The sequence below is a fragment of the Gadus macrocephalus genome, chromosome 18 (assembly GCF_031168955.1).
Source record: "Gadus macrocephalus chromosome 18, ASM3116895v1".
NCBI classification, from domain to species: Eukaryota; Metazoa; Chordata; class Actinopteri; order Gadiformes; family Gadidae; genus Gadus; species Gadus macrocephalus.
Genome location: NC_082399.1, coordinates 5,963,043 through 5,976,033, shown reverse-complemented (window position 1 = coordinate 5,976,033; position 12,991 = coordinate 5,963,043). Strand labels below are relative to the sequence as shown.

General features: G+C 51.5%; 1 protein-coding gene across 5 annotated transcripts in view; it reads left to right on the top strand.

The window, feature by feature from the left end:
* The window catches only part of wu:fj29h11 (uncharacterized), a 47,628-nt gene extending 34,840 nt beyond the window's left edge, over window positions 1–12,788 (top strand). For 3 of the 5 annotated variants that reach the window (XM_060036966.1, XM_060036963.1, XM_060036967.1), the window contains 13 exons: window positions 192–375; window positions 1,102–1,228; window positions 1,816–1,908; window positions 2,270–2,464; window positions 3,019–3,269; window positions 4,300–4,472; window positions 5,069–5,153; window positions 6,346–6,454; window positions 7,856–7,978; window positions 8,596–8,895; window positions 9,424–9,559; window positions 11,050–11,203; window positions 11,738–12,788. In XM_060036966.1, coding sequence (XP_059892949.1) covers window positions 192–375; window positions 1,102–1,228; window positions 1,816–1,908; window positions 2,270–2,464; window positions 3,019–3,269; window positions 4,300–4,472; window positions 5,069–5,153; window positions 6,346–6,454; window positions 7,856–7,978; window positions 8,596–8,895; window positions 9,424–9,559; window positions 11,050–11,203; window positions 11,738–12,181 — 2,374 coding nt within the window. In that variant the 3' untranslated portion in view covers window positions 12,182–12,788. The remainder of the gene's footprint in view (window positions 1–191; window positions 376–1,101; window positions 1,229–1,815; window positions 1,909–2,269; window positions 2,465–3,018; window positions 3,270–4,299; window positions 4,473–5,068; window positions 5,154–6,345; window positions 6,455–7,855; window positions 7,979–8,595; window positions 8,896–9,423; window positions 9,560–11,049; window positions 11,204–11,737) is intronic. The other 2 variants (XM_060036965.1, XM_060036964.1) reach the window with 2 other exon arrangements.
* Window positions 12,789–12,991: the final 203 nt, after the last annotated feature.

Here is a 12,991-nt window from a genome sequence, read left to right as displayed (position 1 = left end):
AGTCTGACTCTAGATTTGAGGCAAGGTCTGACTCTAGATATGAATCCAACCTTCTGACTAGATGTGAATCCAAAGTCTGACTCTCCATATGAATCTTAAGTCTGACTGCTGAGACTACCCCAGCCCCTTCCAGCCTAAATGTAACCCTAACCCTAACCCCATAACGCTGCGTGGTTTCCCCCCTCCCCCAGGCGTGAGGACGGCTGGACCTCGGGGGTCTTCTACCACCTGAAGGAGGTGTGCTGGAGCGACCCCACCCATATGTTCAAGCGCTACAAACAGCTGGTGCGCGCCCCCGACAGCCCCATGCCGGAGCCCCGGCAGCTGGCCCCCTTCTACTCCCCCCTTGATGGCATGCGGGAGCTCTTCACCAGGGTAACCACCGGGGGCGCCGTTGGGCCTCCTCCCCTCTTTCTCTCTCGTCTCTTTGGCCTTACTCTTATGCTACTTCTCGCACTGTGTCTCGAGACGGAAGCGGACGGAGCTGCTTTACGTCCTCAAACACAAAGGCACGGCAAGAAGCGTTGTTCAATTCTGGCCGTCTTCCGTCTTTCGCCTCGTTTGGCCGCAGTAGATGACTGAGCTGTTGGCCGCGTGCATGTGTCAGCAGGCTAGGATAAGGACTTTATGCACAGTTAGCTAGCTCGTAAGGAACATGTATAGAAACTGCTTTTTTGTTCACCTGAGGGAAAGTTTGTTCATTTACTCAAGGTTGGCATCTAATTTAAATATAAATTATAACAATTATTCACAGACGAAAGTTGACGGCATACTCGGTTGACCTTAGTCCGTGTTTACTCCACTCAGAGGAAGCAGAGACCTGACGTGTGTGTGTGTGTGTGTGTGTGTGTGTGTGTGTGTGTGTGTGTGTGTGTGTGTGTGTGTGTGTGTGTGTGTGTGTGTGTGTGTGTGTGTGTGTGTGTGTGTGTGTGTGTGTGTGTGTGTATGCTCCCTGTGTGTGTGTGTATGCTCCCTGTGTGTGTGTGTATGTGCTGCTCCCTGTGTGTGTGTGTATGTGCTCCCTGTGTGTGTGTGCTCCCTGTGCGTGTGTTTGCGTGTTTGTGCACCCTGTGTGTGTGTGTGTGTGCTTCTCCCCTGTAGCAGCTGAACGTGGAGCCCAGTCCCACCATGTTCCAGTACGTGTGTCTTCTGGAGCTGGTGTGTGCCTCCTGCCCCATGCCCACGGCGGAGGTTCTGCAGGACGTGTCGGTCATCTACGCCCGCCTAGGTGAGTGGAGGGACGGGGAGATTAAAGCCATGTCTATGGGCCTTCTGGAGCTCAGAGCTCCACCAATGGGACGTTTTTAAACGTATGATCGATCTGAAGTTACAAAAGTACCTTCTAACCCGCCATCTTGGTGCTTCTTCCCCAAAAACGTCTTTGCTAAATGCAGGTATAAATACCGATATTGCAGTAATCAACAATGACTTCATGTACTTGATGTACTCCTTCATGATCATGTACATGTTCACTTTATTGTATATTTTCTATTTCTATGTATTTAATTCGTATTACGGTGTTGACCTTAGCCTTGGCACAATAATTTCATTATCAAAAACTACCCTGTTTAACGGAAATAACAATGATATTAACCTAGAATATGAGGATTTTCATTATGTTCTTCCATTTCATTGGTTTAATATATGTTCATGTTGCCCTACATCTAATAAATATGAGATTATCTGACCCACATATGGGGAGAGATAGCAGTAGTTCCTCTTTCATCTTCTAAACGGACTAAAAAGTGCATGGCTAGCCTGTAGTTCTCCCAGACTGTATTTATAGCGTTTCTCTCACTGTGTTTCCCTCCACAGCTCACAAGTGTAAGACCACTACGTCACCAGAGCAGGACTACATGGATCCTGGTCAACCCAGGACCATTAGCAGCTACTGCTCCACCCTCAAGGGTGAGGCCCGCCCCCCCACTCAGAGACCCATGGCTGTCATTGGCTCGATCTAACACGCCAATCTACAGCCTCAATCCTCAATCCAATCGATTATTATTGAGCATCATTTAATTGATTGTAATGATGTTCAAAATGAATTAAAATGCGCTTTTTTGTAAACCAGTGCACTATGATAACCCCCAAGTTTATCTTTCACTATATATCATTATATAATATGTAGTATATATAAAGTCTTCAAATTTGTATTATATCAAATTAAATCAGTTAAATGTGTATACGGCTACCTGCGAGGTCCAATGGACCCCATTGAAGAGGGACAGAAGGCGGGCGTGTGTGTGATGGGCGTGTCGTTGTGATCCAGGGATGGTGTTGGACAAGAAGGTGTTCCCCACCAAGGCCAAGAGCTGGGTGACCCTGGCCCGCCGGCCCATGGTGGCGGACGACCGGGAGCTGGAGAAGATCTTCAAACTCCATCCCGGGGTGTGTCTGCTCAACCTGCCCCCTCCCGGCAAGAAGCATGGGGCACTACCCAGGGGCAAGCCCGGAGACCACCGCGGTACGTAGACCTCAGGTTTAGCCCCGCTTTTGAGACCGGATGCATGGATCTTTCTTTAACCCAGGCAAGTCGTAAGTAGGGCTGCTCGATTATGGAAGAAATCTGAGCAGATTATTTTGGTCAATATTGAAATCCCAATTAAAAGGGGCTGGGATATGAAGTTAGTAAGGTCGTACTGCTCCTCGTCGGACTCAAAAGCATCGACACGACAAGAAGACAAGAGCAGTCGAGCCCTGTGTCGTAGTACGGGATCAACCGCACGCGGTTTCGACTTTTCCTGTCTGCTTGTCGTGTTGGATCAGCCACGGGTCTACGAGTGGGGGGGGGGCGGGGGGGGGGGAAGAGGGGGGGTGTCCCTTCCCTTCCCTTCCCTTCACTTCCCCTTGAGGGTGCCCCTTCCCTTCCCCTTGAGGGTGCAGCAGTAGCTGTGATTGGTCCTGGGTCGGCTGCTTGTTGTGCGTCACCTCAAACACGACGTCATCTCAAACAAAGACGTGGGCACCGCCCGTGCTAACCCCACCTCCACCCCCCCCACCCAACCAATCCCTCCCCAGGTCCGGCCTTCCAGGAGGAGGACCGCGCCCTCTTCCTGGAGATCTGCGGCGTGCGGCTGCTGTCGGACTGCGTGCGCTCGGAGCCGCAGACGGAGAACCTGCGGGCGTGCCCGGCGGTGCAGGCGCTGGTGCGCGCCGTGATGCCCTACGTGCAGCGCTTCCTGTGCGCCCACGAGGAGCTGGCGGCCGTCTACCGCGAGCTGCAGGACGCCGGCGTGGCCCAGACGCTCCGGAACCTCCAGTACAGACAGGTCAGCCCCCCCCCCCCCCCCCCCATGCCGGGTTCCTCCTGGGTCAGCGCCCGTAGGTGGAGAGCCCAGTTCACACCACAGGAGTTCTGGATGGATGGATAGAGGATAGCTGGAGTGATGGGGTGATAGAGTAGGAGAGAGATGGATAGATGGATGGATAGCTTGAGTGATGGAGTGATATATATATATAGATCAATTAGATTGAGTGATATGAAAATATTACATATTGATGGATGGTTATTATATTAGAAAGAGATTGATGGATATTTTAGATAGATAGGTATAGATATATTCAATGTATGTAGTGATATAGGTGTATTAGATGGACATAGTGATGGATGGGTGGATGGATGGATGGATGGATGGATGGATGGATTGATAGATAGATATTTAACAATTATTTGCCAAAGGAGGAGTGAATAGTGGGGAATAGCCCCTGAGACCGCTATTCTCCACTATTCATGGAGCCTGAGGTGAATAATTGTTTTAGTCTATACCCCACGTGAACACTCCACAAATAAACAAGATACCATTCTTTGCCGGGATTTTATTTATTTTTTTATTAGCGTGGCTAGACGACTGTCACGCGCGCCCCCCTTTAGAAAATAACATCCCGAGTTTGAGATTTATGGGATATTGCCCAATATCCCGAGATAGCGAACCAATCAAATCGCGCCACCTTAGGCGGTTCACGTGTAGCATATACTAATGTGATATAGATATATTAGATAGACGCTTTATTCATCCTGGAATTCAGGGTGTCACAGCCGCTCACATCCAAACCTTTAACCAATAGTTGAATCCAATAATAAAGTAAGTGACAATAGAACGAAACGGAGCCCTGCAGACGACGGGCTGTGTGATGATTTGTGACACAGGAGGGGACAGCAAGGGGTTCAGTTTGAGTCCAACCCCCCCACCCCACCCCACAAAGCCCCCTTAAAAGTGTGTGTGTTCTGGCGTCCCCCGGCCGGTAAAACCTGTGACGTGCTCTCCTCGTGACCCCGGCGCCGCCTGTGCCCTCCTTCAGGTGGGGAAGCTGTACATCCGCTACCAGCTGTCGGTGGGGGGCGGCGGGGACCCCCCGGACCCCGACCAGGAGCAGCCGCTGCTGGAGATGCAGGACGTGGTGTGTCTGCTGAGGGACGACAAGGAGCTGTACATCCAGAAGGACCATCTGACCGCACACATGGACATCTGCAGGTGTGTGTGTGTGTGTGTGTGTGTGTGTGTGTGTGTGTGTGTGTGTGTGTGTGTGTGTGTGTGTGTGTGTGTGTGTGTGTGTGTGTGTGTGTGTGTGTGTGTGTGTGTGTGTGTGTGTGTGCATCAATTTCCCGACTTGGTGTTTATTCTAATTCCTGAGAGGTCGGCCCCCCTGTCAACACCCCTTCAGTTAGCTTCCAGTCATCGGAGGACAGGTGTGTCGCATCGACGCTTCATAGGACGGGTGTACCCTGTCACTGTATCGGCCAATCAGAGGCTATGCATTCCATGGTCTGCGCACCCATAGATGAAGCCATCTTATTAACACCATTCTACAAAAGGTGTTTGGCTTTAAAAACAACGTTCCTGAAACAAATTCCTCCTCTTCCTAAATATGAAATCTGGAGTATTGGAGTAGGAGTTTTGGGCCGATTAAATGTTTGGACTCGCGACAATTCTGTCATCGATTACGCCATTCGTTTGTTTGCGTGCCCTTCATTATAGCGCATATAGCATGCGCGTGTGCAGGCGTGTGTGCGAGGGCTGTGTATAGCCGGGTCGTGATGCGACGGCGTCTGCTTGCGTTGTGTTTCCAGGGAGCTGGTGAAGCTGTTCTGCGTGGAGAAGGCCCACAGGAAGGAGCTCATCGACTTCCTCAGTGGCTTGATGACCTCACTGGACGTAAGCGATCAGTGTGTCCTCTGCCTCTCCCTACAGTGCACCCAGCCGGACTAGAGGCTTAGTGGAACAGATGGGCCAGTAATGACGATCTGGTCGTGATGAGGCGTGTCCTCATTTCCGATCCGAGAAATGCAACCGATTTGTTGGGGTGCCAGTTTACAACGTGAAATGGGCCACTAGCGCTAACCACTGCTTTCGCACGCCCAATAACTTTCAAACCAAATTAGTTTTCCTGGTACAGTATTGACCTCAAGCAGTAGTGTTTAGGGTCTATTGGAATATAGGCTATGCCTTTCTTTGTCTGGAAAAAAAAGAAAAAAAAAAAGGAATGTCTTGTAATTGAATAATGTTGTATGACTTTTGGTGTCTAATCTTTGTAATCATGATAATTTGCCCGTACACCTTTAACGGTCCCGTACAAGGTGCTGTACCTGAACAATCCTCATTTATGTACACCAACTGCTCCGATAGTGTTGCCTGTGCTGTCTTTTTCTCTGTGCTGCCTGAACGAGTCTGTTTCTCTGATTGGATAAGCTGCATCTGTGAAATTGCCAACATTGCGAATGTAATACATTCCCGTGTAATTCATTTGTTTCATCATCTGATACTCAATAACTGCAATCCCATTCCGTGCCGACTACCGCCGCCCGGATCTTTGCACATAAAAGGCTTCTGAAAATTGCTTAGTTTATTTATTTCTTTAAAAAAAAACTATTTTATCAGTGCGGAGGGGGAAGCCCTAATGAGATAGCGCATGCTAATCGGCTTCTTGGCATTCCGTGGAGACCATGCTTCTCCAGAGCTCCCCTTAAAGAAAAACCAACATGGAGGTGTGTTTATTGGGACGTCTTCCGTGTATTTCATGAGCGCTGCACCTCCGTGTATCACTGCTACCTTTACATGGAACGTCCCACCGGCTGCTGAAGTCACTGAGGATTACACTAACCAACCAACCTTATTGTGTGTGTGTCTCTTTCTGTTTCTGTCTCCTTCTGTGTGTTTTTGTGTGTGTCTCCCCCTCGCTCTCTGTGGTTTTGTCCGTGTCTCTTCTTCTCTCTCTGTGTTTGTGTGTGTGCCTCTCCCTCTCTCTCTCTCTCTGTCTTTGTGTGCGTTTCTATGTCTCTATGTGTGTTTCTCTGTGTGTGTGTGTGTGTGTGTGTGTGTGTGTGTGTGTGTGTGTGTGTGTCCTCAGGACCCGGCGTCTCTGAAGCGCTTCCTGAAGAGGGAGGACGTGCAGGAGCTGCCCAAGGAGGAGGTGCCCTGGGAGGTGCCCGAGCCCCCCCGCCCTGAGCTCCCCCCAGGTACCGACGAGGGAGGGAGGGAGGGAGGGAGGGATGTGTATCATGACGGTCAAATTATCGCAAATCACATCAAATGAGCCGAATAGAGCGTCACAAAATCTCTCTGGGCCTGGAGATCTCGACTTGGAAACATGCTCTAATTTTTCATACGGCTCATCCCAAGATGCTTAATCAATATGCGTTATTTATGCGATGGTGTCGCCGCTCTTGGCAGAGCGGGGAGGCCTGCCTGGTCTCAGTGAGCAGCGTGTGAGCCATGTTAGCACTGGAGGGCTGACAGGCTGTGGGTCCAGAGAGAGGACACACAGCACCAGCTGAAGGAGCAGCTGGCTGGGCCAGGAGTCCATAAGACACAGCGAACACAGACACACACACCCACAGAAACATGCACACAGGAACACGCACGCACACAGAAACACACACACAATCACACACATGCACACAGAAACACGCACACACACACAGAAACACACACACACACGCACACACAGAAACACAGAAACACGCACACAGGAACACACACACACAGAAACACACACACACACACACGCACACAGAAACACGCACACACACACAGAAACACACACACACACACACACAGAAACACACACACACAGAAAAACACACACACACACACACACGCACGCACACAGAAACACACACACACACACGCACACAGAAACACACGCACACACAAACACACGCAGACAGAAACCGAAACACACACACACAGAAACCGATACACGCACACAGAAACCGAAACGCATGCACACACACACACACACACACACACACACACACACACACACACACACACACACACACACACACACACACACACACACACACACACACACACACACACACTATAATTAAATAGTGGGCCCTATTTTCCACAGCTGTGTCTCTGTCTCCGATGCTTGCGTCTTAAAGGGCCCCACGGCGGACCTTTTCTTCATCCACATGTCGCCAGCGTTCTGCTAACGCTGCCTTTCCGCACGCAGATGCTCCGGTCTGCGGGGCCTTTGCGTCAACACCCAGCGTGCATCTTAATAGGTCGGGTCCGTCTTTATTTTTACCCATCTGCTCATGCGGCGTGCATGGGCTGCCTGGGCTGGTTGGGTAACGTCTCCGTAGGAAACACCGCAAGGACCCCGCGATCAAAGAGCTGCTGTGTATCTCTAGCCCTGCCCCTCGATTGTGTAACGCCGATACACGCGTCAGACATCTGAGAAGAGCACGGCGAAAACTGATTCGATGACATTTGCAACGTTCGCTGAAATGTCACATTAGCCCTTCTTCAATTATTCTCTCCCGTTGTTTCCCCTCCTCTCCCCCCCCCCCCGACTGAACACCCTCCCCCCTCCCTCCTCTCCCCCGCCCTCCCTCCCCCACGACCAGCAGCACCCAGGCCGTTGGCGCCCCCGGAGGAGGCTCCCCGACGCGAGGAGGACGGAGAGCAGACCCTGGCCTGCTGGCCCCCGAAGGCCAGCATGGGCACCGTGGCCACGTCCGGTCGCACAGGTACGCTCAGGCTGGCCCTCGACCCTCGCCCTGGAAACACCAGGCTCTCTGGAGCAAGAGGGATGCAGGAATCTGTTTGTAGACCAAACCACAAGAGGTCAACTTATTCTATTCTAATAATAATAGAATAGAATAATTATTATAATAATAAATGGGATTTATAAAGCGCTTTTCCAGGACACTGAGGGGCGTGGTGGTAAAACAAACAGACTGACAGCAGTGACACACGGCTGTCAATCTGGGGAGGGGGGGGGGCGGCTAAGAGTAGGCAGTGGAGACAAGATGGGTTTTGAGGCGGGATGGAGCCTAGGAGCGGCCCTGGAGAAGGCTCTGACCCCAAAAGTGCGAACGTTACGTGAGGTCTTTTTTGGCGTATCACTTGTCATGAGATGCTCAGTGTCCTGATTAGAATGTTCAGGTTAAATCAATGAGTGACGCCGTTATTTTGCGTCCATATTTTGTTCATGTTCTGTTCAAGTATTTTACATGAGTGGAGGATAAGTCGGAGATCGTTCTGTTGTCCTTCGCCCCTGATGCAGTCGTGCTGTCAGAGGCGATGTGTGTTCAATGCTGTAGTCACCGTGGCAACAACACGATCATTCCCCGTTGCTCCGCAGGCGCCCGGAACGACAGCGACGCGGTGGACGCCGTCATGAAGATGTGGCCCCCCCCGGCCCCCCCGAAGGACCAGGACCTCGACAGGGGCGACCGCGGCCCCGCCTCCTCCGGCACGGGGGTGCCACAGGGCCCACAGGGCCCACCGCACAGCGGGGACCCAGGGGCGGCGGCGGCGGGCCAGCCCAGGCCCGCCTCGGACCAGCCCAGGCCCGGCTCGGACCTGCCCAGGCTCGCCCTCGACCACGCCCACACCGGCTCCCCCGGCGCTGGCCACGCTGGCAGCAGCCAGTCGTCCCCAGGTGACTCACGTCCTCTCCACCCCCGTTGAAGCCCTCTCAGCGTAGGGCTGACTCACGCCGGCTCTCCTCTGGTTGTAGCACTCGGCGTGTAGCACGCCGCGTCAGGAGAGCCTCTGCCCCGAGCTCCCCCGGCTGAGGACCGTTTGCCCGTGCGCGGGCGGGACAATTAGACTAGTTCAAACCGAAGTTGCGATGTAATAGAACGCAATATGCACATCGCCAAGGCTGCGATTTGCATAACAAAAACATAATTATCTTGTATTCAACATTTGAATACAAATGTTGTATCAATTCATGCATCAAATCATAACAACACAGGCCTGGCCTGAAGGAAAGAGCACTTTATATGTCGCCTGCCGTGTTGTGTCGGTCAAAGTATAGGATATTCATTGCTTTAATGAATACTACAGGACAAAAGGAACTTTAAAAGAGAAAGATCTCCTACTGAACCTCAAACGGCTCAGCCCTAGCCTGTGTGGGACGGTCGTCCCGTGTTTCCGTGGGGTCCTAACTCCCCTCCTGTTTCAGGGTCAGAGGGCGGCCAGCGTGAGGGTCACCCCCCGGGGCCCGGCGCCGGGTTTAGCGGCGGGGAAAGACCCGTCCACAGCGGCCCCCCACCGGACCAGCCCAAGACGGACTCAGACCAGTGTCCAGCAGCCGTCCAGTGAGACCCCCCGCCTCCCTTCATCTCCTTAGCCCTGTCGTTGAGGGGAGCGGTCCGCTCTGCTCTATCCTGAGAGGACTTAGTACTGCAGACGGATGTCATCAGTCGGGACTTGGGTGCTCCTCGTAGGATTTGGGTTCTTCTAGTAGGATTTGGGTTTTCCTAGTAGGATTTGGGTTCTTCTAGTAGGATTTGGGTTCTCCTAGTATGATTTGGGTTCTCCTAGTATGATTTGGGTTCTCCTAGTAGGATTTTGGGTCTCCTAGTAGGATTTGGGTTTTCCTAGTAGGATTTGGGTTCTTCTAGTAGGATTTGGGTTCTCCTAGTATGATTTGGGTTCTCCTAGTATGATTTGGGTTCTCCTAGTAGGATTTTGGGTCTCCTAGTAGGATTTGGGGTCTCCTAATAGGATTTGGGTTCTCCTAGTAGGATTTGGGTTCTTCTAGTAGGATTTGGGTTCTCCTAGTATGATTTGGGTTCTCCTAGTAGGATTTGGGGTCTCCTAATAGGATTTGGGTTCTCCTAGTAGGATTTGGGTTCTTCTAGTAGGATTTGGGTTCTCCTAGTATGATTTGGGTTCTCCTAGTAGGATTTGGGGTCTCCTAGTAGGATTTGGGGTCTCCTAATAGGATTTGGGTTCTCCTAGTAGGATTTGGGTTCTCCTAGTAGGATTTGGGTTCTCCTAGTAGGATTTGGGTTCTTCTAGTAGGATTTGGGTTTTCCTAGTAGGATTTGGGTTCTCCTAGTATGATTTGGGTTCTCCTAGTAGGATTTGGGGTCTCCTAGTAGGATTTGGGGTCTCCTAATAGGATTTGGGTTCTCCTAGTAGGATTTGGGTTCTCCTAGTAGGATTTGGGTTCTCCTAGTAGGATTTGGGTTCTCCTAGTAGGTTTTGGGTTCTGCTAGTAGGATTTGGGTTCTGCTAGTAGGATTTGGGTTCTCCTAGTAGGAGTTGGGTTCTTCTAGTAGGAGTTGGGTTCTCCTAGTAGGATATGGGTTGCCCTAGTAGGATTTGGGTTCTCCTAGTAGGATTTGGGTTCTCCTAGTAGGATTTGGGTTCTCCTAGTAGGATTTGGGTTCTCCTAGTAGGTTTTGGGTTCTGCTAGTAGGATTTGGGTTCTGCTAGTAGGATTTGGGTTCTCCTAGTAGGAGTTGGGTTCTTCTAGTAGGAGTTGGGTTCTCCTAGTAGGATATGGGTTGCCCTAGTAGGATTTGGGTTCTCTATGTAGGACCGATGACGTCAGTCGTCTGATTTCTGCCCAGTAACCGAGTTGAAGATGGCGCACATGCGTTTTAGCAGTACCCTCTTAGGCGGTAAACAGTAGAAAACTGCTGAGCATGTTGGTTACCTTTAAATATGGTAGTGGCCAACATTGTGGATGTGTATACATAACTATATTCATGTTATACAGACCTCTTGGGTAGTTGCTTGATTCAAGACAAACACTTTTCATCAGTTTCCTTAAACGATTCCCCCCCCCCGCCCAAAGGCCTGTTCCCGAGCTGGTGGTGACGGGCAGCACCTTCCAGGGCACGGAGGGCGTGTCCCAGCGGCCCCCCCTGGCCATGGACTTCCCCCAGTGGAACAAGAGCGCCCTACTGGAGCTGGAGGACATGGAGCTGGCCTGCACGCGACCCACCACCGTGAGTACCGCACCAGCACTGCTATCTCTACCAAGCCCCCCAAACCCGTCGCCGCACAACATCCGTCCAGGCGATTAGGCCAAAACAAGACAGACGTTGGAGGTATGAAAAGGAGCGGACACAAAGGAGCGGGTGTGCCAGGTGTTGTGAAACAGACCCTTCTAAACGGAGCCTTCCACTTGACACATTTCTGTCAGAAATGTTCAACACCAATCCCTGAGACCCAAGCAGTTGTAGTGGTGTGTGTGTGTGTGTGTGTGTGTGTGTGTGTGTGTGTGTGTGTGTGTGTGTGTGTGTGTGGGAGGGGGTGGTGTGTGAAGGTGGAACCGAGGTTGAGGTGGTGGGTTGGTGAAGGAGCTGGCGGGGTGTGTAGGTGACTCCGATGTTAGGGTGTTGGGTGGGGGTGTGTGCATGAGACCAAAGAGCTGATGGTTGGGTGGTGGTGTCGCGTGCACAGGTGGTGCACCAACGACGGGGGGACGACGACGTGTTAGACAAAGTGCTGATGTTTGGGTGGTGGTGTCGCCTGCTCAGGTGGTGCTGACGGACGTCCCGGGGGACCTGGCGGCCATCGGGGCGTGGGGGGAGCAGCTGGTCCACTCCTTCCTGTGCCACTGGCGGGACGGCGACGCAGCCGACCGGCCCTCGGAGGTCACCTGGTGCAACCAGCAGGCGGAGAGCGGCCAGCCCTACGACTTCAAGCTGACCTTCCCCGCGGCGGCGGCGGTGGGGGCGGGCCCACAGCCCGGGGCTGAGGGGGCGGTGGTGTACGTGGAGGTGAAGTCGACGGTGAAGCGGGACAAGGCCTTCATCCACCTGTCGGCCAACGAGCTGGACTTCGCCCTGACGGAGCGCGAGCGCTACCACATCCTGCGGGTGTACAGCGTGGGCGACGCCCAGAACGTGCGCCTGTGCCGCGTCCGGAACCTGGCGCAGAAGCTGCACGCCAAGGACCTGGAGCTCTTCCTGTTCATCTGACGCAGTGCTGTGATTGGCCCAAACACAACACAACCCAGCCGAGCCCTCCCAACCCCCCCCCCTCCCTCTCCCACACCTGTATCCTTGGTAGTTTGCACTCTGTATTTTTATTTTTATTAGTCTGTGGACCAGGTGGTGGTTAGAAGCTGTGGTGACCTTTAACCCAAGATGAGGACCTGCTGGTGGCCTCTGTGTCGTGCTGGGCACTATTTACTGTTTCTACTCAGGCACTGAAAACGGAAGGGATCTTGACTGCCTCTGCACAGGCTGTTTGCGTTGTTCTGGATTTGTGTACTTTGTTCCGATTTTTTACTAAATTAATTAGTGTTTTTTAATCGCTGCTTTTATCTGTGTATCCACTGTCATTTGTCAGCAGCGTTTGCACTTTTCCTTTTAAAAATGTTGAATTTTACAAAGGTTGTCCAATCTTTTCTCAACAGACCGTAGCGTCGACTGCCCAGAACTTTTATGGTATTTGTGAAGGCTTTTCCTCCAGTTTCAGCATCTAAACCATTCCCTGTTCAGGCACACATTCACAAGGTTTTTAATATTGATGCTTCTGTTTACCTGTGGCATTTTAATCTAAATAAAAATGTTTCTGACTTGAGTTCATTGTTTTTGCTTTTGATATTCATCTGTGCGTTTTAGTAATAAGCAAGGAGACCTAAATAATCATTGGATACATGACGTTATAAGAGGGCCTAAACATTTCATCACAGCACCCAACGTGGACGAATTAAAACCATGCATTAAATATTCAAAGTGGTGTTAAAGTAAATGGAGCATAATAAACATCAAGGCCTCAATAGA